This window comes from Sebastes umbrosus, chromosome 4 (assembly GCF_015220745.1).
Source record: "Sebastes umbrosus isolate fSebUmb1 chromosome 4, fSebUmb1.pri, whole genome shotgun sequence".
Classification (NCBI taxonomy): Eukaryota; Metazoa; Chordata; class Actinopteri; order Perciformes; family Sebastidae; genus Sebastes; species Sebastes umbrosus.
The window spans coordinates 32,155,403-32,182,134 of NC_051272.1; the positions used below are offsets into that span (position 1 = coordinate 32,155,403).

Genomic DNA, 26,732 nt, shown 5'->3' on the forward strand with positions numbered 1-26,732 from the left:
CCAAACCGTTGGGAAACACCATCATACCGTCCTAGTGTGCTGCATGACATGACTGATGCAAATTTCTGTATTATTGAGTGGGTGAGTTGTAAATGTTTCTACAAACTAGTGTGCAATAAATGTGATAAACCTTTCCACTGGGATTGGTGTGTCAGCTCTCATAGTGATGTTTATGTCCAAGTTATGGAAAACTAAGCAAATGTCCAGCTCCGTTAAAGGTCACAGGGACCGGAAAGGAATTCCCACATGCAAAATGTGTTATTTCCACCTACTCTTTAATGTTGTGTTTTGAATATTTCTGCATACTGGGATCCCCGTCTATCCCAACAGTCTAGATTGGGTATCACTGTAAAGCTGAGACTCTTGTGGATCCAACGAGCCCAACTGTTTTCATGTGTGATGATGTCAGTCCCCGTAGTGGACATTTAATTTCTACAGTGCCTCTTTTATTTAAACACTTCTTGTCTTGCATGACAGCAGAGAAAACCCAGGCAACTGACCTTCTTTTTATCAAAATAGTTTATTTAGAAGGCTTTTGTCACAAAAGCAAGACATCTCGTCTCTAAATGTCCCCGATCCACCTCTCACACTTCAACTAAAAATGTGACACAAATAAAACATCGGTTTATCACTTAAGAGCTAAGAAGAAAACAAAATGCTGTCGATTTTTTTTAAAAAAAAGCAAAAAAAAAAAAAAAAGCAATACTTCACATCACTGTCTATAATTATACGTTCGAAAGAATTTGATGACTTGCTATTATTGTACAAGGTGAACAGTGGACACTGCCCTAAAACACAGAACGCAGACGAGTCATTGGTTGAACATGGCCCCCCCTCTGAACAAAGCTTGGGCTCGTGATCGCTGACAGGGGCCAAATACGGATGCTCAAGAATTTGTAGATTTATGCAAAGAAGCGTTGTGAAGCCCTGTAGGTTGTCAGTCCCCTGTAGAGCTGACCCAACAGTCACACCGCCCACAGAGGAAACTAAAGAAAAGATGTGAAAGAACAAGACGATAAAAGGGGGGCAGAGACAGACGGACAGAAGTAGTAGATTCAATGTGTATAAATCTTATATTCATAACACCAGATGAGGAAGATGCTTCCTTTTGACTGAAGGAACAGAGTGAGCAGCAAGTGATCAAGTTCTGTTTCTGTACTGTGAAGTCTACACAAAGTACACTCCATTCCTGAGATGTCCCTCCCTCACCAAATGCTCAAATGTTTCCTCCCGTTTCTCGTTGATGAGGTGAACTGCAGCCAAGACATTCAAAGACTTCTACGGGGAGCTTAAGTCGGGCATATGGGAGTGAACAACACTCTAGAATGGAGAGCCAAACCACTTCCTGTTCACTTACACAATAGCCTTTATACATGAACCATACAACATTTTTACACGTCCATTGAAGGCAGCGAAAAACGCTCAATCCCACGGTCCCCACTGTTGCCCCGGCTCACGAGGCCGCACGGGCAGGCCGCCGGGCGAGGAGCGGGCTTCCGTTTATTTGGCGGGTATCTTTGCTCGTTTCCGGGCGATGGCGTCCTCCACAGCCTTCAGCTGTTTCAGCAGCTCCTCGCGGCGGGACAGTGTGTTGCTGGGTTTGTTGGAGCTGGAGCCCGAGCCCGAGCCCGAGCCCGAGCTGGAGCCGGCGGCCGAAGTGGTGCCCGGGGCGGCCGGCTTGCCCGATGGCGCCGCTGGGCCTTTTCCAGATGACTTGGGGGGTGGTGACAGGGGACGTTTTCTACGGAAGAGAAGAGAGAGTCTTTTACTCATGTCAGTTCATACAAGCAGATAGCGTGATGCGACTTAGAACTATAATAGAAAGTACAGCAACAATAAAAATAAGCTGTTGTAAACATTAAATGTGGGTGCAGAAGTCTGGTTTTACTGTCATCAAATCCCATGAAAAAATGAGTTGATCCTACTAACAACTAGGGCTGTGTATTGGCAAGAATTTGGTGATACGATACGTACCATGATAAAGGGGTTACCATTCAATATATCATGATATATTGGGAAACTGTAAGGCAGGCGATATATTGAGATGTATATAATCTAATTTTAGGAAAACTGTCTATAAAGAACACACCACCATATACATAAAATTTGAGTGAAAAAAGTGAACTTTTTTTTATGCAATCAGAACAGTGAGATCTGCATTTATCACAGTCTCTGTAACATCCAACATCATAGCTCTACTTTGAGAGGGCACATACACTGAGAGGACACATCTCTTTGCAAATGCAAAAGTATTGACTTAGTTAATCTTTGCATATAAACTATTAATTAAAAATCGATACAGTATCACAAAGCGAGTGAGTCAGCATGTCGACAGTCAAAAGACACACTCAAGTACAAAACTGTACTAAACTTCATAGTATGGTTTTAATTAGGGTGGTCAAAGTTAACGCGATGTTAACGCGTTAACACAAACTATCATGGCCATTTTCAAAGGGGTCCCTTGACCTCTGACCTCCAGATATGTGAATGAAAATGGGTTCTATGGGTACCCACGAGTCTCCCCTTTACAGACATGCCCACTTTATGATAATCACATGCAGTTTGGGGCAAGTCATAGTCAAGTCAGCACACTGACACACTGACAGTTGTTGTTGCCTGTTGGGCTGCAGTATGCCATATTATGATTTGAGCATATTTTTTATGCTAAATGAAGTACCTGTGAGGGTTTCTGGACAATATTTGTCATTGTTTTGTGTTGTTAATTGATTTCCAATAATAAATATATACATACATTTGCATAAAGCAGCATATTTGTCCACTCCCATGTTGATAAGAGCATTAAATACTTGACAAATCTCCCTTTAAAGTACATTTGAACAGATACAAAATGTGTTATTAATTTGCGATTAACTTTCCACAATCATGCGATTAATCGCAATTAAATATTTTAATCGATTGACAGCCCTAGTTTTAATGGATTATTTTTCCTAAAAAATACAACAAGACTAAAACACTGTTGAAATTTTTTTTTTTAGGACTTTAAGCATTAATAATGGAAGCCCTGCACGATCTGAAAGGCTGTCATATTAAAACTAGAATTACAACCTCACTGTTGTATGCCTCCGCCAACCAGTCAAGTTTACATCCATGTCTGTCTAAAATGTCAATACTTCATCATTATATCCTAATAGACAACAAGCACCTTTAGTGAACGTAACATTGACGCTGCTCACTTGCCTACGCAGCTTATTTCGCGGCTGCCGGTAAAAGTAATTTTCCCTCAATACTGGACCAAAACATTTGTCCCCATTAGTCACTTAGACACAAAGACATGAGATAAGAGGGTCCAGGTTGAAACATATCAAAGTTACCCTTGAAAACCCTGATGTGTTTGGCCTAAGTAAACATGATACCTGCTGGGGATAAGGATGATGAGTCAGAAAGATAAATTGACTCTAGAATTTCCACACTGAATGCGCTCCCCCCTCACACACCTTTTTAATCAATTTTAGACTTCTGTTGTTGTATGATAAAGTGTTAAAGAATAAATATCACAGTCCTATAACAATAACACGCTGAAGGGTGCACCAACCTGTCTCCCTGGGAAGGCATGGGTCGGGGCCCTTGGCCTCTGGGCCGCTCCATCCGAGGGGAGAGTGGGGGTCGGCCAGGAATCCTCTTATCACGGACTGAAAAACACCAGTTTCAGAGTTAGTGAGGTTGTTAAAGCAGCAGTAAGCAAGATTGGAGCAAATCTGATTAAAAATTGTTGTTTTTATAAAACAGTCACTATATCCTGACAGTAGTACATAGTAGATAAGCTGAAAAAAATCATGTTCCTCTGTGTCCTCCGGTGCTCCTAATAGCATCTGCAAGATTTCACAGACCGGAGGAAAAAACAACCAATCAGAGCTGATCTGGAGTCTGCCATCTCTGAGCAGCTGTCAATCATTCGTGAACTCCGACCAAATGGTTAAACTAGGCAGCGCTGATCAAATATGAATCAATATTCTGTTACTGTAATGTCTATTTCTCTACTCAAATGTTTTCAGAAATATCTTGTAGTGTACTGTTTAGCTGTAAAATGAGAAAGTTTGTGACCCGGTAGCCATGTTGAGATCTGTTGAGGAAATACCAAACACCGCCCAGCAGCCGGAGCACAGCCAATAGGAACGCTTTCTTTTTTAAATGACCTGTGATTAGCCAAAGTGTCCCGTCACGGGCTAGATGTCTTAAAGCCTGAAAACAGAGCCATGAGGAGGTACAGAAGTGTAGTTTTCTCTCAGAACACTTGAATTACAATATGCTGAAAGGTTATTATGGAATTTCTTCCCTATGATGCCTAAAACTTTCTGCCTACTGAAGCTTCAAGCAACAAAAAGAATATCAAGCCCTTACAATTTAAGGAGCTGAAACCAGCTAATGTTTGACATATCAACTGATTAAATAACAAAAGGATTAACTATTAAACCGTACCAAATAATCTTCTGTCAACTATCTCACTGATTAACCAAACAATAATTTTAGCACAAATTTGGGCATTGATTTAGTATCAAACAACATACACAAATCTGACCAGAGATTGCAACATCAAGAATAAATGTTACTAAAATGTCAATGTTTATAAATTACAGTAATTATAAAACATGTCCATGTGTACTTGTGTGGAATCTGACCAAAATGTTACATGAGAGTTAATTCAGGCAAAAGGGTTCCCATAGACAAAACACAAACTGCATCATATCCATCATGCCAGAGATGGACAAAAAATAAAAAGCCAGTATTGTTCCCATATGTTGGTCTAGGTCTTGTGTGTATTTGTGTGAAACAGTAAACGATGTGTGAGAGTGAACGGGTGTGGATGCTGTTTGTAAGCACATTTCTCACCTCTGTCTGGAGACATGGCCATCCTCTTGCTGAGGGGGGAACTTGGCCTGTCTTTGTCTGACGGCAGGTACCTCTTTCTGTTGCCCTTATCTCCCTGTTGCTGGAAAATGACAGGACATATGGAGTCAAGCAATGAAAATAAAGGAAGTTTAAGGAATTTAATCCAAGAAGCGAGGTCAGGGTCCAACTGATTTATTCCACATCTGAGTGAAAAAAAACCCCCAAAACAGCTTCAAGTGATTTACCCAGTGCTTTTCATAGAAAATATGTCTGTACTGTGTTTCTCACAAGTATGGAACTAAATTGGCGGAGGGGACGGGGTAGTGGAGGGAAATATTTTAGTGATGGAAACCAGCACATTTAAAGCTCACTAATTAAAATGTGATATCTTGTTTGTTCATATGAAAACCAAAGGGTAAAACAGACAAGTTGTGGGGAGGTTATGTGCTGGTTTATTTCTTGGTTGGGTGCAGTGACTTCCTAGAATGGACTAACTCTCGTCAAGAAAGAAACAGACCCTTTAAAAATGCAAAGAGGAGCAATACTAACCTTATTGAGAAGGGTGAGTTTGATGTCTTTGTGGGAACCTGAACCTCCGTAGTTTCCTGGGGGGCCCATGGCGCCAGGTGGGGGATGTAAAGGATGGCCACCCCTGCTACCAGGTCCTGATCTGGGCATAGGGTTGCCTCCTCTAGGCGGGGCACCAGATGGGTCCATCTTCCTGCGGTCCTCCCTGAAAGGCTCATCTTTCTTTGATGGTCTCTCTGTGATGAGGACAGAAAAACATGAGAACTGATGAGCTATGGAATGCTGCTCATCATTTCCATAACTCCCATTTAGAGAGAAATGTCAAATATTTTAAATCTATATATCATTATCTATTTATAATTTAATTGTATTATTTTATACCTACCATTTTACACTCTTGCGTTTTTTGTTTGCAATACATACATACATACATACATACATACATACATACAGGGTCTGAAATTAACTGTTTTCACTGCCTGCCACTGTGGCAGGCAAGTATAATTTTTATCTGCCACTTTTGAAATCTCTGCACTAAATGAAGGAAATATATTTTAGATCTGATGTCATTCAATGTTCAATATACTTTACATAAAAAACATTATATACATGGTAAATTACAGTGTTCGAGTACCACCGTAGACTCCGGGGGAGCCCTATTTTTCAGCGGAGGGAGAGTACTGTACACAGTACTGTACTGTACTTTGTTATTGTCATCTATAGTGGTTATTTGCATAACAACACACAATTCAAATGATTATGAATATTTGAATAATTGCTTTGATTAAAAACAATCTTGGCAAGCTGTTAGGAAGTTAAACCTGTCGTAATTCCCTCTCTAATATTGTTTTTATATTGCTGTGAAAACATCTCCAATAAACATCTGGATTTATTTAAGTTTCCCACCAAAAACTTAATTTTACGAGATTACATTTGAACACATCATGATAACGTTATAATTTACCTTCGCCCAATAGTATATTTCCATTGCAAGCGTTTTCCCTGTCAGCCTGGTGGATGGCCTGACAATTTTATCCACCACTGCCAACAAGTTACCCGTATTTGGCGGGTGCTAATTTCAGACTCTTCATACATACATGTATTTATGTGGAAAAAACTCACAACTGTGGTACTTTTGATTTTATTAAAGCTAATGAAAAACAACATTTTAATTTTGAAGAATATGTGTTGAAATCTTGACTTTTAATGCCTCTAAAACTGAGTTATGTCATTTCACCAACCTGTTTCTCTTCTCTAACTGAAATACTGTTTTCAGTCACTAATCGCTTCCAGTCACTTGTAATTTTCTGTCTTTTGATTGCCGTTAAACTATCGTCAATGAAACTCAAACTTCCTGAACAGATGTTATATACTAAAAGCCTTCCAGTCGTGCAATGGGCATAATCCCTTTTCGGGTGGGCTTTTACTTTGAAACATCTACAGGAAGTGAGTTTAATTGAGAGTAGCTCAACAACCATCATAAAAAACACTGTTTGGAAAAGTTACTGGAAGTAATTGGTGAATAAAAGTAGGATTTGTTTTAAAAACAGAAACAGAGCAGCAGAGTGGTGAGAGTGATGACATGACACTGTTGTTGTACTGATTGAATTATGGAATTGAACATTATGCTGAATTAACCATAAGAGCCAGTGGCCCAGGTAATTCCAGCCCCCTCAATATTTTTATCCCAGCCTTTATTTGCTCATGGTGGCTATTTTTGAGGCCGTTATTTGAATACCGGTTTATTTGAGAATCTATGATTTGTATGTCAAGCTGTTGTGTAGCAGCCTGCCTATGCGTCCTGGCCTGCTGCATAGGGACTTTGTTGCCAACACTAACCCCTGATCTTGTCTCTGCCATGTGGAGGCCGGTCCCGCGGCGGCGCTCGCTCCTTGCGAGGTTGATTTGGTGTGGGCGAGCGGGAGCTGGCAGAGGACACCGGGCTGGCCAGGTCAGCATACATGTCATCGGAGTCTGCGCTACGCACCGAGCTGCTGCTGGACGATGCCGATGACACCGATGACACGCTGCTCACGCTCAGCGATCTGTGGCAAGAGACAACAGGTCTAACTGAGCATCACAGTTGTGTATAAATGACACAAAATGCCCACATGTCTGCCCACATACACACACACACAACAATAACACCCTGAATAATAACTACCTGGATTTTCTGGAGGGTTTCCCAACAGTCAGTCAGCGCATGAAAGCAAGAGAGAAGAACATAGAATGAATACATATTAGGATGTGTAATCACAATAACCCATTATATATACATTTAACATACCTTTATATTTTCAATATTTAGCTTGCAAACTTACACAGTGACTGAAGATGAATGCAACCGATCAATCAAATAAAATTCTGATAGTACTAAAACCTAAAAGCAGCCAATTGTAATTGCAATAAACTATTATAAATCCCACCTGTTCTCTATCCATCTGCTTGCTCATAAATAAGTTAAAGGGACTGTTTGCAAGAATCAGAAATGCTTGTCAACAGCGACAACTGTGGCCGTTAAGTCAACGAAAGTCAGCGTCGGGCTCGCGCTTGCTCGCTCTTAATAGACATGAACGAGCATCGCTCAAAACAGTGAGGCGACACACGTCAGCTAAAACCACAATATCACTCTATATTTCACCTGCTTGGCAGTAATGTTAGCTGACCAAACACACAAACGTCCACTGTACATTCTCTAGATATTCTCAGAGCTAAACTAACTCTTCTGCAGTGTGGAGTGTGCGTGCATGCATGTGAGGTGGAGCGAGCTGAGTGAAGGCAGGCAGGCAGGCAGGCAGGCAGGCAGCGGAGCAGAGGAGCAGAATACAGCAGAGAGTCTGGCCCTGGAGACCAAAGCTACGGCCTTCCCCGAGTACTACGACCGCGGCCAACACTGTTTTGCAAGATAGAGTTATATCACTTCATATAACTTTGCGGTTTTGGTGCTTCCTAGTAGTTTGTGTTGGAGTCTGAACAGCGTAGCCACACGCGAGTGCGCACATGCGAGCGCGTATACGCAATCGCGCATGGGACACCGACCCGGGTGATTTATACGTGTAAGAACTTACAAACAGTCCCTTTAAATATATAAATGACCCCCCAGAATACAATATCTGGTCAACAACATCTCTCAAAAAGAAATGGTTGGGAAACTACAGCGAGTACCTGGATTTTCTGGATCCCGAGCGTGAGCGGGAGAGGGAGTTGGAGGAGGATCTGGATCTGGAGCTAGAACCAGTATAACTGCTAGCGCTTCCACTAACACTCCCACTCACAGTTCGCCTGGAAGAGACAGACACAGAAGTGAGAACACAGCTGCTTCTTTTCCCCTGCCAGCACTGAAAAAATCACGGAGGGTGTAACAGCGCTAGGTTCCTGCGGCCTGCCGTACCCACCAGGTCCATCACCCCACTTTGCAGGAGCCCTGACCAATCAGTTGGAGTCACTAATGTAGTTAGGATTTGGACCATAAGCCCCCTTTTCAACCACAAGAACTTTCCACCAGAGCTAGGAACCTTTGGAGGAACTAATTGCATTCCGTCTGCTGGTTCCAGGGACATTTTACCCCCTAAAAGGGCCCTGGCTGGGATGGTACTTTCTGAAAGTTCAGGAACGTTCGGGATGGGATTTTCAGGAATGACAGTCGCTGATTGGTGTGCCGTTGCTTCAACTTGTGTACCGCTTCAGTCATAAAACAACTCCAGTATCCATTTCGGCTTTGCTGGCGGCTTACCAACTTAAAAAAAAAGACAGAAAAAGAGAGAGAATGCGCGAGCGGGCTGAGATGGCGGGCGGTAGAAGAGACAGGCGAGTGCAGCTGTGTTGTGAATGAGAGGAAAAAAAGTAATTTTTTGATTGTTTAACTGCAGTTATGTTCTAAAGCACAAATAAATAACCATCAAAGACTCAACAGAGAATTTACTGTGAAGACAGAGACTTAGTTTAATTTTCCTCCACTGCATTTCATTCATCACATCCAACGTGCATCAGTAAATATTATGCAGCAGTAAATGTCATCGCAGCGACGTTTATTTTTTTTCAAAGTGCCTTTTTTAGATGAAATGGGGTGGGTTCACTGAATTGCATTTTTATTGGCACAGATTAAAGAAAATATCTCACAAATATGACCTTTTCCCTCGTTATGGAACTCCAAAGGAAGAGCCATCATGTGTGTGTCCTGGCAACACTGTGTGTTTTATGTACTGTATCTTTAAACAGAGTTGTTTCAGCAGACAATAATGAATTCATCTTTACTTTTGCAAAGTACCACTGTGGTAAACCACTCCTTAAAAGACAGACACTACCGTTGTCTATTCAAACACGTTCAGAGCCAGAGCCAGAGCCTGGTTCTGCCCAAAACCAGGCTCTGGTTCCAACTGGTTCTACCAGTTAAAAGGGAGTTTTTCCTTGCCACTGTCTTTTGGGTCACTTCCTTAATTATAGAATACGGTCTAGACCTGCTCTATATGAAAAGCGTCTCTAAATAACTTCTGTTATGATTTGAAGTCATATAAATATAAACTGTATTGAATTGAATGTTACTTAGGGATGCAAATTTTGGAAAAAATATTTAACCGATGTCACTCACTAACCGATTATTAACCGTTAATCGACAAGATTAGTGCCTGCATGCAGCTGTGCGCCAGCTGCAGTGTTTGTCTGCTCAGTCCCCAGCTCACTTGTCCGGGAGCGTTACTGTAGCAGCCATGGTGCTGCGTGTAGTGTCGCGGACATGCAGCCACTTTCCCAGTAGTCTCCACCACACATTTAGTTTAGCAGGTTGTCAGCAGTGTGTCCGCCTGGTGTACCGATAGCGAGCGTCCGACAACCCGTGTGTGTTTGTGCTACTTTAGCAGCTCTAGCTGCTAGCTGTGGCTACGTGCTCCCCGTTGTCACACACATAAGGTCTGTCAGCGCGGCATAACTTTAGCAAGTGTCCGACAGACACTTGTGTGTGTGTGTGTGTGTGCGTGCGTGTGTGTGTGTGTGCGTGCGTGCGTGCGTGTGTGGTGGTGAGTGTGGGGTTGTCGGTGGCTTTATAGCTGTAGCAGACAGTGTACTGTGTACAGTTTATTTGTCGGTGAATACATGCTACGAGGCTACAACTCCTCAGCTCTGCTAAGGTGGGCTGTTAAGGTGGACCAGCTTTTCTCCTGTAAGTGACAAGCCGCTCCTCTGAGTTTTGCTCAGCTTTTTAATTAATTATTAATATTTCTTTTAACCATTTAACCGATAGCATTAATCAGTTAGAGTTCTTAATGTCGGTTAACGGTTAAACGTTTAATTATTATCCCTAATGATACTCCATCCTTCGCCCCCGTCAGTATCACTAAACTATACCTCATATCATACTTGTCAATCAGAGGGAAGTAGTTTACAAACAAAATAAAAAACAGGTGTTGGAACTGGTTTTCCTGGATAGTTTCCACAGTGTAAACCATCAGCCCACACTCACACCCACACACACAGATGCAAACAGCCTCACACACACCCTTACTGTTCTTCCCTGACCTTTAGCTTTTCTTCCTCTCTGTCTGTTATTGATCGGTCACACGCACACACATAATGTGTGCACTCACAACGGTGCTGCTTTTTAACTCAAGCTACCCACCCACTCCCTGGCACACACCCAGTCTCTATGGTCTTTCCCCGAAATGCACAGCTGTTTCATAAACCTGCAGTATTGCATTATGCCACACACAAACACAGACACAAATATGCAAATGTAAATGTGTTGGGAAATAAAGTTCTGCTTATTGCAAATGTATCTGTTTAACAATCATTCACTGTTGACATACTTCCTTGCAAATGTGAGTCGGGGGGGGGGTCAACATTCACCCACATGCACGCAACTAAAACTAATAGCACAGCATCCAGACAGTTGCCCTGTATGCACACGCTGTGCTCACACAGCGTTTTAACCTTTTCCAATCCCCCCCTCTTTTTCATAGACCCGTTTTTGTCTTTTTTAGGGCAGTACATGGGGTGATAGCAGGTCAATAGTAGATGTCACATAGAAGTGGTGTACATCTGAAAGCTGGGAACCTGAAGATTAAGCACAGCTCAGCACTGTGTCAAGTTGCTCTAGTCATGAATCGGTAATAAAAATATATTGTATATATATATAAATATATATTAATTAATTAACTAATTGAAATAATTGTCAAATTGTATAAGGGCTTAGAACATTATGATAGAAGTTTATGATGGTGATTCCCATGCTCACTTGTGTCTCATAAGTTGTTGCAGCAATTTTTGGGATGACGCCAGCAACAGCCGGCACACAAACTGTAGCAGCTTATAAAGAGTTCAACAATGCTGTGGCAATCCATTTCCAGTAAACTGACTATACACGTGCATATATATAAATACCTTAGTCACATTTTGTGCTGACAACGAAACTAGTTTTTTTATTCAGTTTCGAGAGAAACACCATTTTCAGCGTGGATGTGTTGGGGGAGCTACTTCGAAAGTGTAGTGAGTTACGCAACCAGTTACTCTACATTTAATGAAGTTTCACTGCAGTGAAAAAATTTAACAAGCTAAGCTACAGCAACATGGCAAAAGTAGTTTAACTACATCAAACCTATATATATATATTTTTATTTTTTTCCATCGAACCAACTGAATTTGAAGTCAATGCTATTAATACAAAAATATATAATACAAATATACTGTATATAGGCTTAATATAAATTATAGAATAATTTAATAATATAATGAATAATATAATATGAATTGTAATGTATAATGTCTTATGACACATCATAGAGCAGGGGAATGGCCATCATGTACTTCAAATCATAATCATCTATCATAATGTTCTAAGCCCTTACACACATTCACAATTTATTTTAAGTATTAATTTATTCTTCTGATTTATAACTAGAACAACATGACACACAGTGCTTAGCTCAAATCTCCAATTAATCTTCAGGTTCCCAGCTTTCATATGATGTACACCACTTCTATGTGACATCTACTGTTGACCTGCTATCTCCCCCTAAAGACCCCCTGTACCACCCTTGTTAAAAAAAGACAAAAAGGGTCTATGGTAAAGAGGGGTGGAGTGGAAAAGGTTAAATAAAAATAGATTGTACATTCTATAATCTGATTAAAAGTTGCTGATTTTGATCTTCTCTCTGACAACACTCCTCAACACTAGCGGTAAGAAACCCCTTGAGATCGGCTGTTTTTTAGTTTGTAGTAAAATTTGGATACTAAATCAATGCTAAATTGCCAAGTTACTACTGAATTAAACACTCTGCTAGTGCTGTACTGTTGTATTATGCTGCCACTTAAGGCACAATGCTGCTCACTGTGCATCAGGTGCAATTGAGGCCTTTTGGCCAAACGTTCTCCCCTCACACTTAACGTCATTTTTGACTATTCTTGACTATTTATTATGTGTTTTATTTGTTATAGTTGATTTTTAAATTATAATTGTATATTAGGCTTTCTTATTCCGGGACCTGAGTGCTATATTTCGTTCCCTTTCATGTACCAACATGTTCTGGAATGACAATAAAAACTTCCATGATCCTTGAAACATCTCTGGTTTAAATGGGAGACGCTAAATTGAATAGTTACAGTTGACTGCTTTGGCCGAAGTAAATATTTGGCAGTTATAGGTACTTGAACTGAATTAAGTGTTTTCCAACCTTAGGTGGATTTAGATTTAAATGAGACGTCTGTTAGTTTAAAGTATTTGAACTGAACTGAGTGTTTGATTTGAATTAACCACTTTCCAGTTTGGGATGTTTGAATTGAATTAAAACCATTTCAGTTTGAATTGCTTGCTACTAAATCGAATATTGTTCAAGTTAAATCATTTGATGCTGAATGAAAAATGTTCAGCTTGATTTTTTTGAGAACTTGCAGTTTAGTTTGTTGAATTGAATTTGAGATTTTACTAAATTGATGGTATAGGGTTAGAAGAGGCTCGACGCTGCCTCATTGAACCAGACGAGGCTCTTGACCCAGACAGACTAACTGGAAAATAACTTTTCCTTTTCCTGATTCCTGCCATAAATCAAATTCCTTTTGCCATTGTAATGTAACACCAGACTTTCAGTCAGATCTGAACCCATAGCAGATAATGTAAAATGTAATACACCAATGTATTATCTTTTTTTTTAACAGCACTTTAAAGAGGCCTCAAAATGAGCCGAGAGCTTGAGGGTGAGACACCTACCTCCGTGGAGGATGCTGCTGCCGTTCTTTCCGCCTGTCTTCCCTTGGGTTGGGAGGTTTTCCAGGTTCTCTTGGAGGCAGGGGTCTCCCCGCTCCACCGCTGCCTGCCCCGCCACCTGCACCTCCAGCCTCCCGTGGATTGGGGGGAGGCTTCCCTCCCTCTGGCAGGGGTTTGGGAGGCCTGCCCTGCGGTCCACCAGGTGGAGGAGGACTGGGAGCTTTCTTCATGGCAGGCTTTTCCCTGCGAGGAGGGGGCATCGCACCCGGCTTCAGCGGCATGCTTAGGGATGGAAAAGGCACTTTTTCAAGCATGCAGACAGTGATGGGCAGGCATGAGCTATCAACTAGCATGTCAGCGGAGCTCATGCAATGCTCTAGCTAATGATCAATAAATAATAATCAATAAACAGGCATGATGCAACGTGATGCTGGAGCAGGCCCACACTACAGACTTCATTGTTATGACAATCTATGACTTACATTATTTACTACCACATACAAAAAAAAGAAAAGAGTTGAACGCTAATGAGAAAATGTATTTAAGGAGGAAGCAGATAATAAACGCATGGCTGACTGTGGATTAAATGGATGTAAGTGCTTAATATTTACCCTTTAGTTAACACCGGGGGAAGATCTGGTTTGTTCTTAGCAGTCCTCTGTGCTGCTGGACTCGGTGAGGGGGATGTGGAGAACGATCGAGACCTATAAATCACAGAGATGCAAAGACATGTACGGTGAAAAAAGAGAGAGCTACCCGAAGTGCAAAAAAAAACGTGACATCATAATATCAAATCCCAATGTGACGAATGCCTGTGCTAAATAAATTGGAAATTGGAGAAAAGTAGCCAGCTAGGGGTGTCTGGGGGCATGCCACCTGGAGAAAAATTTTGGCTGTGAAAGCCAGATTTTGGTTCCTCTGGCACATCTACAGTTTATTTTTTGACCACCCGCAGCAAAGTTGTAACCGCCTGTCTTTTTGCCTTTATTAGATAGACAGGACAGATAGACTGGAAAGGGAAGATAGAGGGGACGACATGCAGCAAAGGACCATGGGTCGGATCTGAGCCCAGCTCGCTGCGGTAAGGACTCAGCCTTGTTACATGGGACACCCGCTCTACCAGGTGAGCTACCTGGGCGCCCCTCTAATCAGTTCTTGAATCCAAATTTTGTCAAAATGTGTGCCAGATTTGAAGAAATTTCCTTAAGGCATTCCTGAGATATCGCATTAATAAGAATGGTACGGACAGACAACCCGAAAACATAATGCCTTTGGCCACAACTGTCACCGGGTAGGAAGCATACAAATTGAATGCCGTATGATTTAGCTGGAAAATCAATAATCTTTTTAGATATATGGAATCCATTTTTCACCTACTTGACTGGACGGCTTGGGAACACCTCAGGAGGATAATTTTTTATTTCTTGAAGAAACACATGCTTACTCACCTATTGCCATTACACCATTACATCCAGTTATTTTCAATAAGTGTAATATGACAACATGTGCACATCATTATTCCCTATGTCTTTCAAGAGGTTAAGATTTTGTATCGACTTAATAAAGATGGCGTTTATCTACAGTATATTAACCGTTACTGTTAAAACAGATGCCGACTTAACATGGAAGTTATAATGTAAACTGTTCTCGATTGAAAGAGATGTAAACAACCTTGTAGTGGCTAAAAACTTTGTGAAATCCCACAGGAGTGGGCTTTGTGGAAGTATTGCAAACACTGTATAAACAGGTCTGCAGGTTGAACAGAATGTAAAGACTGTAAGTGCAAATTCAACAGCTAAGTGTAGTGAAATACACATAGAGATACACACAGACACAAATACTTTTGTGTACCTAGAGCGGCTGCCACTGAAAGAGCTGCGCTGGGAGGAGTGGCTGGAGTAGGAGCTGAACGAGGAGGAGCGGCTGCGGGAGCGAGATGACCCAGAGCCTGTATAGGATGAAGAGCGAGACGAAGACCTGAAACACACAGATACAGATTAAGATTAATGAACGGCCTCTTAAACACACCTGCAAACTCTAGTAGTGAAACAGGTGACAAAATACAAAAAACTGTATGATAAATGTAGTGGAGTAAAAGGTACAATATCTGCCTCTGAGATGTTGTGGAGTAGAAGTAAAAAGTAGCAGAAAAAGGAAATACTCAAGAAAAGTACCTCAAAGTTGTACTTAGGTACAGTACTTGAGTAAATGTACTTATGTAGTTATTTTCCACCACTAATTATTACTAATGATTAGCGCTAATAAGCGAATGTTAGCATGCTAAGAAGCTGGTGAATATGGTAAAAATACCTGCTTTGAAGAAGAACTACTTTATTAATCCCTGGAGGGGAATTAAATATTTTCACATTTCATACCAAATTTATACATTTTCATTTCACTTCAGGTTGAAAATGGCTCAACACACCATCTACTGTTTTAAATCAGCCCTAATCTTGCAAGGCCAGTTCTGAGATAGAGTTGACTGTTTGGGACTAATTACCTCCACCAAGGCCAAAGGCCTTGGGCCAAGGAGGTTATGTTTTCACTGGCATTGGTTTGTTTGTCTGTCTGTTAGCAGGATTACTCCAAAAGTTCGCAATGGATTTGAATGAATTCTTTTGGAGGGGTGGGGTGTAGCACAATGAACAATCCATTAGCTTTTGGTGGCGATCCGGATCATGATCTGGATTCAGGAATTTTTTTAAGGATTCCGATCAGCCTGAGCATTAAGACCACAGGGTATAACACATGCGCAGTGTAACTGATGATGCGTTGATGACGCATGACCCATGAAAACTTCCTTTCCCATCATGATGACACAGGACATCCCAACTTGAAGGAGGAGTTCTTACCGGGAGGAGTTGGACAGAGAGACAGAGGAGCCTGAGGGCCGATGTCGCCGGCGGCCTCGTGGTGGGGAGCCGAGCCCAGGGCGTCTCCTGGGGGATTTGGACCGACGCCATGGGTCCTTCCACTCATCTGGTCGCCTCATAACTGGAACAACCTCTTTCTTTGAGGGAGGTTCCATCGGCCTGCTGAGAAAATTGAAAATGGCTGGTTAGAGACAAGTGACAGTGCAAAGACAAACAGCTTTTTTTTTTTTAAATCATTCTAACATCTACTAATTTGAGATAAACTGGGTGTACGTCACCATTTTTTTTGTGTTTTAAACATTGCATACAATTTCATAAGTCAGGGAGTGACTTATGAAATCACCAGCAGATGATCTAGGGGTAGTATACTTTCTGAAAGTACTGAAAATGTCAGGATGGAGTTTGCAGGGACGACTGCTGCTGATTGGTCAAACAAACACACAGCGTAACTTCTTCAACGGCGTCAACTCGCGTACTGCTACATACTAACAAGGAAGCACTCTAGTATCGATTTAGGACCATTTTAGGACGAGGGCAGAGCATTTTTCTTTATTGGATAACATTGAAAGTAAAGTTCTGCGGTCGACCTTCCGACTCATTAAAGAAAAAGACAGAGAGACAAAGAAAGAAAGAGATTGTGAAGTGAGACAGTACGGTGGTGTTGTGAATGAGAGAAAGTAAAGTTATTTTCTGATTGTTTCACGGCGGATACGTTCTAAAGCACTAATAAATAACAACCAAACACTCAACAGATGATTTACTGTGGAGTCAGATCTTAATTTAATTTTCCTCTGCTGCATTTCATTGATTACGGCAAATTTCCCCACTGCGGGACTAATAAAGGAATATCTTATCTTATTTTATTACATCCCACATAATATGCAGCAGTAAATGATGACGTGTTTTTAGATGAAACAGGCGGACACACTGAACTGCAGGCTGCAGAGTGAGTTTACCCCTCCTATCAACATGTATGGGATTTTCCCCAGTAGAAAGGCCAATGTTCATTTTTGCGGGAACATTTTTTCAAATGTTTATCTTCAAGGGTGTATATAAATATTTATTGGAGGCCAGGCACTTGCTAGGCATTAGAACTTGTGTGAGAAGTATGCAGTGTTTCCCGTATCATTGTACAACGGGAGCCCCCACCAGGGAAAAGAAATCTTTTTTTAAAAAGGTATATATACAGGATTCAGAGCATTAACACAGCAGCAAACAATGGTTTGCAATGTTAAGATATAGTGGAGTAATGTCTACCTCAGCAGAGAATGAAGTTGCTTTCCCTATGTGTGTGCTGTAATTAGAGTTTCTCAGTGCTTTGTTTACATAGACTGGTCAGACACACTGAGCTACTGTTCAGTTGTCACTTACCTGGCAATAGCACTGTACTTTCCTACGCTTTGACAAGAGTGTGTGGATGAAGCATTAAGTTGTTCAATTTTACTCAATTACTCTGGCTTCTTTTTTTTTGTAGTTACAACTCCACTGCACGTTTGAATGGGAATGTCCATTCTACTCTTATTCTATTTCTATGGTTTCCCCTATATTCACTCTGCAGCGGCACACCGCTGTGAGTCTATGAACAAGGCAAGTGTCTGTGGTTATTTCACATGGCTGTAATAACAGCAGGACTGTCGAGTGTATGTTCTCTAAACCGCTCAAGTCAGTTGAACAAGTGAAGTGAAGATAACGTTGTTGGTAGTCTACGCTAACATACTGACGGAATCGGTGTTTTTAGCTGAGCTAGACCAGAGCATATTCAGTTTAAACAGATCAGTGATGCTGGTTTGTCCTCATTGCTCTCCGTTTGCTGGAAGTGATGTACATGTAGCCCTGGTGGGTTTTATATGGAGTGAGCGCTGCACCTTTTAAATGCTACATTGCTTGTCAGCAACTTTTCATATGGTAACTTAGGAGAAAATTTGGCCTTGTGCACTCTGATTAATTTGGCATGCAATTAACACACCAAGTCATAATTTAGTTTTAATGAAAACTCAACTCCTGGCATTTGCTCCTGGTGTTCTTCACAACTGTTTTGGAAGTGACGTATTTTCTTATTAATTAAGTGACATCTGGTAGATCTAATTTATGCTGATGTGAAGAGTGGTTCATGTGGATTTCGAAAAGGGTCTGATAAATATTTAGAAAAGTAACTGATAAATATTTAAAGAAACTTTAAAGAAACTTTAAAGTGTTAAATTTGAGAACGGAATTTGGTGTAGTGTAATTGTGTTAGTGTGAGTGCGTCCTCCCCCCCGCCCATCCGCCAGGCCAGAGCAGTCAACCTCAGGGAAAAACTGGTATGTTTTGGTTTACTATGACAATAGTAACTGCCTTTGGACAATGTGCTGCACAAACTGTTGAAGCTTAATATCACATGTAACAGGGAATTAAACATTAACATAAATCTGGAACAGGGAAACATACTTGGAATAACATCTGCTCACCCATAACGAATGAGTGAGCGTCTTTTAATGAGTAAATAAATAATGTGAGTACATGAAAGGAATAGTTGATAAGAAATTCCGCAGGTGTAATGCAAGAGCAAACGAAAGACGTCAGCGCACTCATAGAGCTAAAAATAGAATCACAACACAGGAGCTATTTTTAGCTCTCAAACTTACATCCTTGTCAACAGAATGTTTCCTTTGAGGAAGTAATGAAAAAAAAAAGGGAAGTGGGGCAAATAAACTCATAATGCCCACGGAGTACAACAAAAGGTAACTACTTAATTACCTAACTAAAGGTAATTAATGGGTTTATATGGTGACTTTGCTGTTATAAACCTTATTGTTGCTGCTCTAGAAACAACATTTAGCCTAATTATATCTAAAATATATGTATATGTAATATGCACACTTCAATATTTGTTTGTTCATCGCAAGTCATATCGTCATCGCAATATTGAATAATGTTAGCACACATTGCAGATTTTCCTCATATCAGCAGGCCTACCACGGAGTACAACAAAAGGTAACAGGATGTTTGCAGACCTCTGTAGTTTTAATGATCACCGCCTTTTCATTTTGAAAGAGCAACGGCCAATAAGGAAAGTTCAATAGTCGGCTGACCAATCGTGTAACTTCATCACTCAGTCACTCACTCAGTGACATACTTTGGCGTTTGTAGGGCTGGCCCTCTGCAGTCCAGCCAAAAAAAGTGTCAGAGAGTACAGGCTTCAGGAAGTTGAGACTAAAGAAAGACATGAAATTGAACACCAATCGAGGCAACTATCTTGCATCCACCGGTTTTGAGTAGTGATGGCAAAATCTTTCGACTAAACTGATTCTTCTTCATTGCTGGTAGCTTAACGGAGATAAAAAAAAAGGAAATACTTTGCACATAAAGACCGTATTTCTGTTACAGAGTAGTATATGTCACTTGATCATATTGTTGTCCTGACGAAGTGAATGATTGAGTTTGCATAAACTGGGAATAGGGGAAATTAGGAATAGGTCTGTCTCCATATAAGTCTGTTCCTAGTAAAGGCCATGCCTCTCCGAGTATTGGGTATTGACAATTTATTTAACATTAAGGTTAACTTGAGGGATATCCTCTCTTTAATGACCGAGACCAGTTTTTGGTGAATCCACTATTCTGGCAACCCACTGATGAACAAGGTGTTGCACGAATACAATTAATGTGTAGATCAAATTTGACTGTTAAGTGAATATACATACTGGTTTTCCCACAAATAATGTTCAACATACAGAACTTTTCCATACCATTAACCCAAATATAAATATGCTACTATTGTGCAGAAGTGAAGTAACTTCTGCAGTCGCAGTAACATCGGAAGTTTGTATTACTGCAGATTAGAAAGTAAATACATAAAAATCTTTAAAAAGCAATGGTTAAATGAGGTTGGGTATTGTGTACCAATATCATGTTCTATTTACAGTACATTTCTTAAATTTTTCATTAAAATGTTTTTATTTTTCACTTGGGACCACTTGGCATTCAAGATCTTCTACCGGAAAATATGACACAGAAAAAACAACGCTCAGTATGTATTTCTACATTTTCCAAGTAGTCAGTGCAGATATGTTGAACTAGTAGTTCTTCAGCCATGTCCAAGAATAGATCACTTCAGGGATTTCCACGTTGCCTCAGGCAGGTCATATTGCATAAGGTCTTTGCGTCATTCATCATTAAACACAATAGGGTGTAGCTCGGAGTTGTTGACAATAAAAGTCCCCTATATCCTTTAGTGTGTACATACACAATGTACTGTAATTACATGAAAAGAACAAGTCCAACAGTGGATGAGAAATTCTGCAAGTGTGATGCAAGAGCAAACGTGTGATGTCAGAGCACTCATAGAGCTAAAAATAGACCACAACACAGGAGCTACAAAAGAAGGACGGAAGGAAGGAAGTGGGGCAAATAAACCCATAATGCCCACTGAGTAGGGCTGACCGATAATTTGTATTTTGCATCGCCATCGCGATATGAACATGCGCGGTGAACACATCACAAAAGGCTGTCTGAATGAATAATGCGTTGAATAATGTGTTGAATAATGAAAATACAGCCTCTCCCTGCTCTGTGTCGGAGCTCTTCAAACACAAACACACACAGCGCAGTCAGTGAACAGCTGATCAGAGAGGCCGCGGTGGAGACAGAGAAGTGAAACCAGGTGAAGTCGAGCTGACGACACTTTGCTCATTACTGTAAGTAAAGGCAATAAATCTTTGCAAGTGTAAAACCAAGATACGTTATCATTACACCTGTTCAACAAGCATAAACATGAAGAAACGCTACACATGTAGAAAAACGATATTTCAATCTGCTCTGTCCGCAGTCTCTGATCCACCGCCGCTATGTTTACACAAGTACAGGGCGTTAGCTTGGCGACTAACAGCGGGTTGTAAACACGTGTAAGTTATTTAGCTGAGTTGTGACTGACTTTAGTTCCCTCTAGTGAGCAGTGTTTCAGTGTCTGGGGAGTTTATTGTGAAGGGTGGAATGGGAAAGGGAAGTTTGGGGTCCCCTGCTGGAGCTGTTGCCCCCGCGACCCGATCCCGGATAAGCGGTTGAAGATGGATGGATGGATGGATGGAATGGAAGACGTGAAGCGGTGATGCGCCATTATTGACATGGTTGGAGCCTCCGCGTTATTAATTTATTGTCTTCATGAAGTATAGGAGCAAGGTAACCCTCGGCTACACAAGCTAAAACTAAAGCTGGCAGTAGGTTATGTAGTCTAACTGTTTAGGTTAGTTTGTCCTGTATCTTACTAGTAAACTGATCAGCTGGCTGAGACAAAGCAGCCCCTCCTCTCTCTACCAGCCCTAACGTTACCTGCAGCAGTGAATCACATCAGCAGAGGGAGGAGGACAGAGGACAGGAGGAAGGACTGATACTGACTGATGTCTGTGTTCTTCAGTCTTTAGAAACTTCACTCAGGAATATGATTTATTTTATTAACATTTTAGGTTTGTTTCCAGTGAGATATTAATGAGTTTATATAGCGACTTTGCAAGGTAACAGGATGTTTGCAGACCTCTGTAGGTTTAATGATTCTACCTGAGGAGCCTTCTGGAAAAGCATAAGCCAATCTGGTGGAAGAAAGCTTGAAACCGTTGAACGTCGCATGAACCCAACGTCACTGTTTGTTTTTTAATATAGAACAGGTGTTTTAAAAAAGTGTCCAAATTTCGTGAGCCGGACGCGTCACAGAGAGTACAGACTTCAGGAAGTTGAGACTAAAGACATCAAATTTAACACTAATTGAGGCAACTATCTTGCATCAACTGGTTTTGAAATATAAAATACAAAATTTGACCATATTCACAACTATTTACAGTCTTAAATTCAATTTAATTATGTATTAAGACTTGCTAAAAACCAAGCGATGGCAGAATCTTTCAACTAAACTGATTCTTATTCATTGCTGGTAGCTTAACAGGGATAAAAAAGGTGAAAATACTTTGCACATAAAGACCGTATTTCTGTTACAGAGTAGTATATATCACTTGATCATACTGTTGTCCTGATAAAGTGAATGATTGAGTTTGCATAAACTGGGAATAAGTGAAATTAGGAATAGGTCTGTCTCCATATAAATCTGTTCCTAGTAAAGGCCAAGCCTCTCTGGTTTGGGTATGCACAATTTACATTAAGGTTAACTTGAGTAGTAAGTGACCCAGAGTAGATCACTGTAAGGATTTCCACGTCGCTTCAGGCAGGTAATATTGCCTAAGTGCTTTCATCACTCATCATAGAACACAATAGGGAGTGTCTCGGAGTTGTTGACAAACATGACAGGAACGTCATCATCATCGTTGGTGCCTCCACGGCTGATAAGAAACAGCTAGCTATGTTCCACAACTTCAAAAACAGAAGCTATGACTGTGGGCAAAACAATGGCTGGCTGTGTTATCAGTCATAAACTGGTGGAATGTGAAAAGATTTATCAATTCTGAATCACAATGAGGGGAGGTTTCCAAATACGGACTACTGCTTTTCCAAAGACGTAGCTTTATCGTTTTGAAAGAATGCCGACTGAGACGTAGTATATTGTGGCGCATTGAGAGAAATACTTATTAGCAGTAAGTGGAATTTCTAATTACAAATTGACATGCCTTTTGTGACGGTGAAAAGAAAACATTAAATATAAAACCAAGGCTTTAAAAATGGCTCAGTAAATAAGATAATGTTAGTGCTAGGGGTGTAAGATCACTAGTTTAATCACATTACAATATTATATTGATTTTTTGGACAATACGATATTTGCTCATATCACAAAGTCTGCCACAATACGATTTCCATCCGATTCAGGGGCCGGCGCTCGATATGAGACGATATAATATTTCATATACAGTACATTTAACACAATCGTTTACAATTATATCAACTCATAAAAAAACAGCAACATTATGTTTTGAAAATTCTACTGGGCTCTTCCAGACATTTAAATGAAAAATTATTCTTTTCAATAAAAATAATAAACAATAGACCTCCTGATGTTCACTAGAAAGTGCCACATTTCTCATGTTTAAGTGCAGATGTTTTTTTATCAGTCAAGAATTTCAAAATAAAGGTGTATCTTAAAGATGATCATACACACGTGGACAAAGTTGTTGGTACCCTTCCGTTAAAGAAAGAAAAACCCACAATGGTCACTGAAATAACTTGAAACTGACAAAAGTAATAATAAATAAAAAATGACTGAAAATAAACTAATGAAAATCAGACATTGCTTTTGAATTGTGGTTCAACAGAATTATTTTAAAAAACAAACTAATGAAACTGGCCTAGACAAAAATGATGGTACCCTTAACTTAATATTTTGTTGCACAACCTTTCGAGGCAATCACTTCAATCGAGCGATTTCTGTAACTCTCAATGAGACTTTTGCACCTGTCGACAGGTATTTTGGCCCACTCCTCGTGAGCAAACTGCTCCAGCTGTCTCAGGTTTGAAGGGTGCCTTCTCCAGACTGCATGTTTCAGCTCCTTCCACAGATGTTCAATAGGATTTAGATCAGGGCTCATAGAAGGCCACTTCAGGATAGTCCAATGTTTTGTTCTTAGCCATTCTTGGGTGATTTTAGCTGTGTTTTGGGTCATTATCCTGTTTGAGGACCCATGACCTGCAACTGAGACCAAGCTTTCTGACACTGGACAGCACATTTCACTCCAGAATGCCTTGATAGTCTTGAGATTTCATTGCACCCTGCACAGATTCAAGACACCCTGTGCCAGATGCAGCAAAGCAGCCCCAGAACATAACCGAGCCTCCTCCATGTTTCACATTAGGTACAGTGTTCTTTTCTTTGGATGCTTCATCTCTTCGTCTGTGAACATAGAGCTGATGTGACTTGCCAAAAAGCTCCAGTTTTGTCTTATCTGTCCAAAGGACATTCTCCCAGAAGCTTTGTGGCTTGTCAATATGCATTTTGGAAAATTCCAGTCTCGCTTTTTTATGATTTGGTGTCCTCCTTGGTCGTCTTCCATTAAGTCCACTTTGGCTCAAACAGTGACGGATGGTGCGATCGGACACTGATGTACCTTGACCTTGGAGTTCACCTCTAATCTCTTTGGAAGTTGTTCTGGGCTCTTTGGTTACCATTCGTATTATCCGTTTCTTCAATTTGTCATCAATTTTCCTCTTGCGGCCACGTCCAGGGAGGTTGGCTACAGTCCCATGGACCTTAAACTTCTGAATAATATGTGCAGCTGTAGTCACAGGAACATCAAGCTGCTTGGAGATGGTCTTATAGCCTTTACCTTTAACATGAAGGTCTATAATGTTCTTTCTGATCTCCTGAGACAACTCTCTCCTTAGCTTTCTGTGGTCCATGTTCAGTGTGGTACACACCATGATACCAAACAGCACAGTGACTACTTTTCACCCTTTAAATAGGCAGACTGACTGATTACAAGTTTGAAGATACCTGTGATGCTAATTACAGGACACACCTTAGTTTAATATGTCCCTATGGTCACATTATTTTACATCTTTTCTAGGGGTACCATCATTTTTGTCCAGGTCAGTTTCATTAGTTTGTTTTTTAAAATGATTCTGTTGAACCACAATTCAAAAGCAATGTCTGATTTCCATTAGTTAATTTTCAGTACATTTTTATTTATTATTACTTTTGTCAGTTTCAAGTTATTTCAGTGACCATTGTGGGTTTTTCTTTCTTTAACGGAAGGGTACCAACAATTTTGTCCACGTGTATATGTATTGATGTTTTCACTTTGCATCGATATATTGGATTGTTGATCGTTGAATCAATATTGATCTAAATCGATGAATCATTATACCCCTAGTTCGTGCATTTTATGGAACCTGTTTTTTCCATGTTAACTCTAAATTGGCAGTTATACAATATAAAAAGAACTTTGCTGTCAACTAGGTTGGGTTATGTGAAGATATACTAGTTCAGAACATCTACATTTGTCCACTGCCAAATATTTTTATATATGATTTACAACATTATAGCTATCCATTTAATATCTCTGGATGATTTTAGCCCACTGTGGACAACGTTGCAAATCAATGAGCAAAACTGATTTATGGTAATATTGGATTGTTATATGATTTTTGCATCAATGTGATGAAGTTCCTTGATTTGATTTGCTGAATTAGCCAAAATCAGGCAATCCTGCCTGTTTATTTCAACCATGAACGGCTCAATAGAATCTAAATACAATCATCTTCTTATGATAAAGCTGAGTACTGAATTAAGGAATCCTTAAGACAAGGAAATAAGTATTTTTTTTTTAAAGAACATGTAATCACCACCGATTGATGTACAGAACAAAAATATCTGCATATTTCCGACACCAAATATAGGCTCCAAAGAACAGTAAAAAGATGTATCACCATGTGCCATCATGCCATGTGATTCTTAATACTTGTTCAGTAGTCAGTGTGTTGACCTACAACAAATTAATGTTTTCTAACCAAAATTCTCTCGTATGTTAGTATCAAAGAGGATATTTCTAATGAATTGGAAGGTTACAGCGCTCCTCGTTTCTCCAGATGGTTTAGGGAACTAGTCTCAGGGATACAGACAGGCTGATAGATCGGCCATTTCTAGCTTATTGCAGATACAGTATAAAGGTATCTGTGTATATGTTGGCCGATAAGTAACAAGAAATTGTAGTACAGAAATGCCAAACTAGGTTTGAGATGATTAAGAAACAGTGTCTCCATTAGTTTGTCTTAGTTTGACAGATTTTTCAGCTGTAAAATGTTATGCTTTGTAGCCTACGTATTTATATCTTCCGGGCTATGATATTGATGCATGCCTTTCTGCATCAACCACACCCAATAATTACAAAAACATAACTGTGCCAAACAAAATATACAATCATAATGACTGGATTTTATTGTCCTGGCTTCTTACTGGTGTATCAAGACATGACATCACAAATGTCTGTAAAACAAAACAATCAACTTAAAGCCTACTGAAATGTCACTTACTTGGGCGGCAGGCCGAGGGGAGAGCGTGGTTTCAGTTTGTCCTCATCTTTCTTCTCCCTGGCATCTCGAGGAGGACGCATCCTCGGCCTCTCCTTATCATCCCGCTTCATCCGGTCTCTCTCCCACTCTTCTTTCCGTCGCATCCTCTCCTTCTCGCGCTCCCGTTCTCTCTCCCTCTCTCTCTGCCGGCGCTCCCTCTCACGGTGATCTCTCTCCCTCTCTCTGTCCCGGTTACGCTCCCGAGGATCGCGCTCACGTTCACGCTCCTGTCGACATGGATATTTTCAGTTTTCTAGCAAAAAAGTTTTGGCTTGTGGCACAGAGTCCCAGGCCCATTAATTCCTACTGAACTC

At 40.5% G+C, this 26,732-nt stretch overlaps 1 protein-coding gene and 1 long non-coding RNA gene across 11 annotated transcripts in view; one reads left to right on the forward strand and one right to left on the reverse strand.

Annotated features, from left to right (window-relative positions):
• Positions 1-501: 501 nt before the first annotated feature.
• The window catches only part of zc3h18 (zinc finger CCCH-type containing 18), a 38,157-nt gene continuing 11,926 nt past the window's right edge, over positions 502-26,732 (reverse strand). For 3 of the 8 annotated variants that reach the window (XM_037766104.1, XM_037766103.1, XM_037766102.1), the window contains exons 9-20: positions 26,380-26,645; positions 16,420-16,602; positions 15,419-15,544; positions 14,179-14,271; positions 13,571-13,849; positions 8,542-8,658; positions 7,541-7,573; positions 7,216-7,421; positions 5,398-5,612; positions 4,849-4,948; positions 3,554-3,650; positions 1,501-1,741 (exon numbers count right to left, since the gene is read on the reverse strand). In XM_037766104.1, coding sequence (XP_037622032.1) covers positions 1,501-1,741; positions 3,554-3,650; positions 4,849-4,948; positions 5,398-5,612; positions 7,216-7,421; positions 7,541-7,573; positions 8,542-8,658; positions 13,571-13,849; positions 14,179-14,271; positions 15,419-15,544; positions 16,420-16,602; positions 26,380-26,645 — 1,956 coding nt within the window. Of the gene's footprint in view, positions 1,742-3,553; positions 3,651-4,848; positions 4,949-5,397; positions 5,613-7,215; positions 7,422-7,540; positions 7,574-8,541; positions 8,659-13,570; positions 13,850-14,178; positions 14,272-15,418; positions 15,545-16,419; positions 16,603-26,379; positions 26,646-26,732 lie in introns of all 8 variants that reach the window. The other 5 variants (XM_037766100.1, XM_037766105.1, XM_037766107.1 and 2 more) reach the window with 5 other exon arrangements.
• LOC119486204 lies at positions 7,316-16,721 on the forward strand. Of its 3 annotated transcripts, none has more exons than XR_005206484.1 (4): positions 7,316-7,440; positions 14,559-14,690; positions 15,423-15,619; positions 16,390-16,721. It is a non-coding gene; the product is annotated as an uncharacterized LOC119486204 (long non-coding RNA). The 3 variants fall into 3 exon arrangements; XR_005206483.1 differs by lacking the exon at positions 7,316-7,440 and adding an exon at positions 10,472-10,531; XR_005206482.1 differs by lacking the exon at positions 7,316-7,440 and adding an exon at positions 10,472-10,531 and having other exon boundaries at positions 14,559-14,648.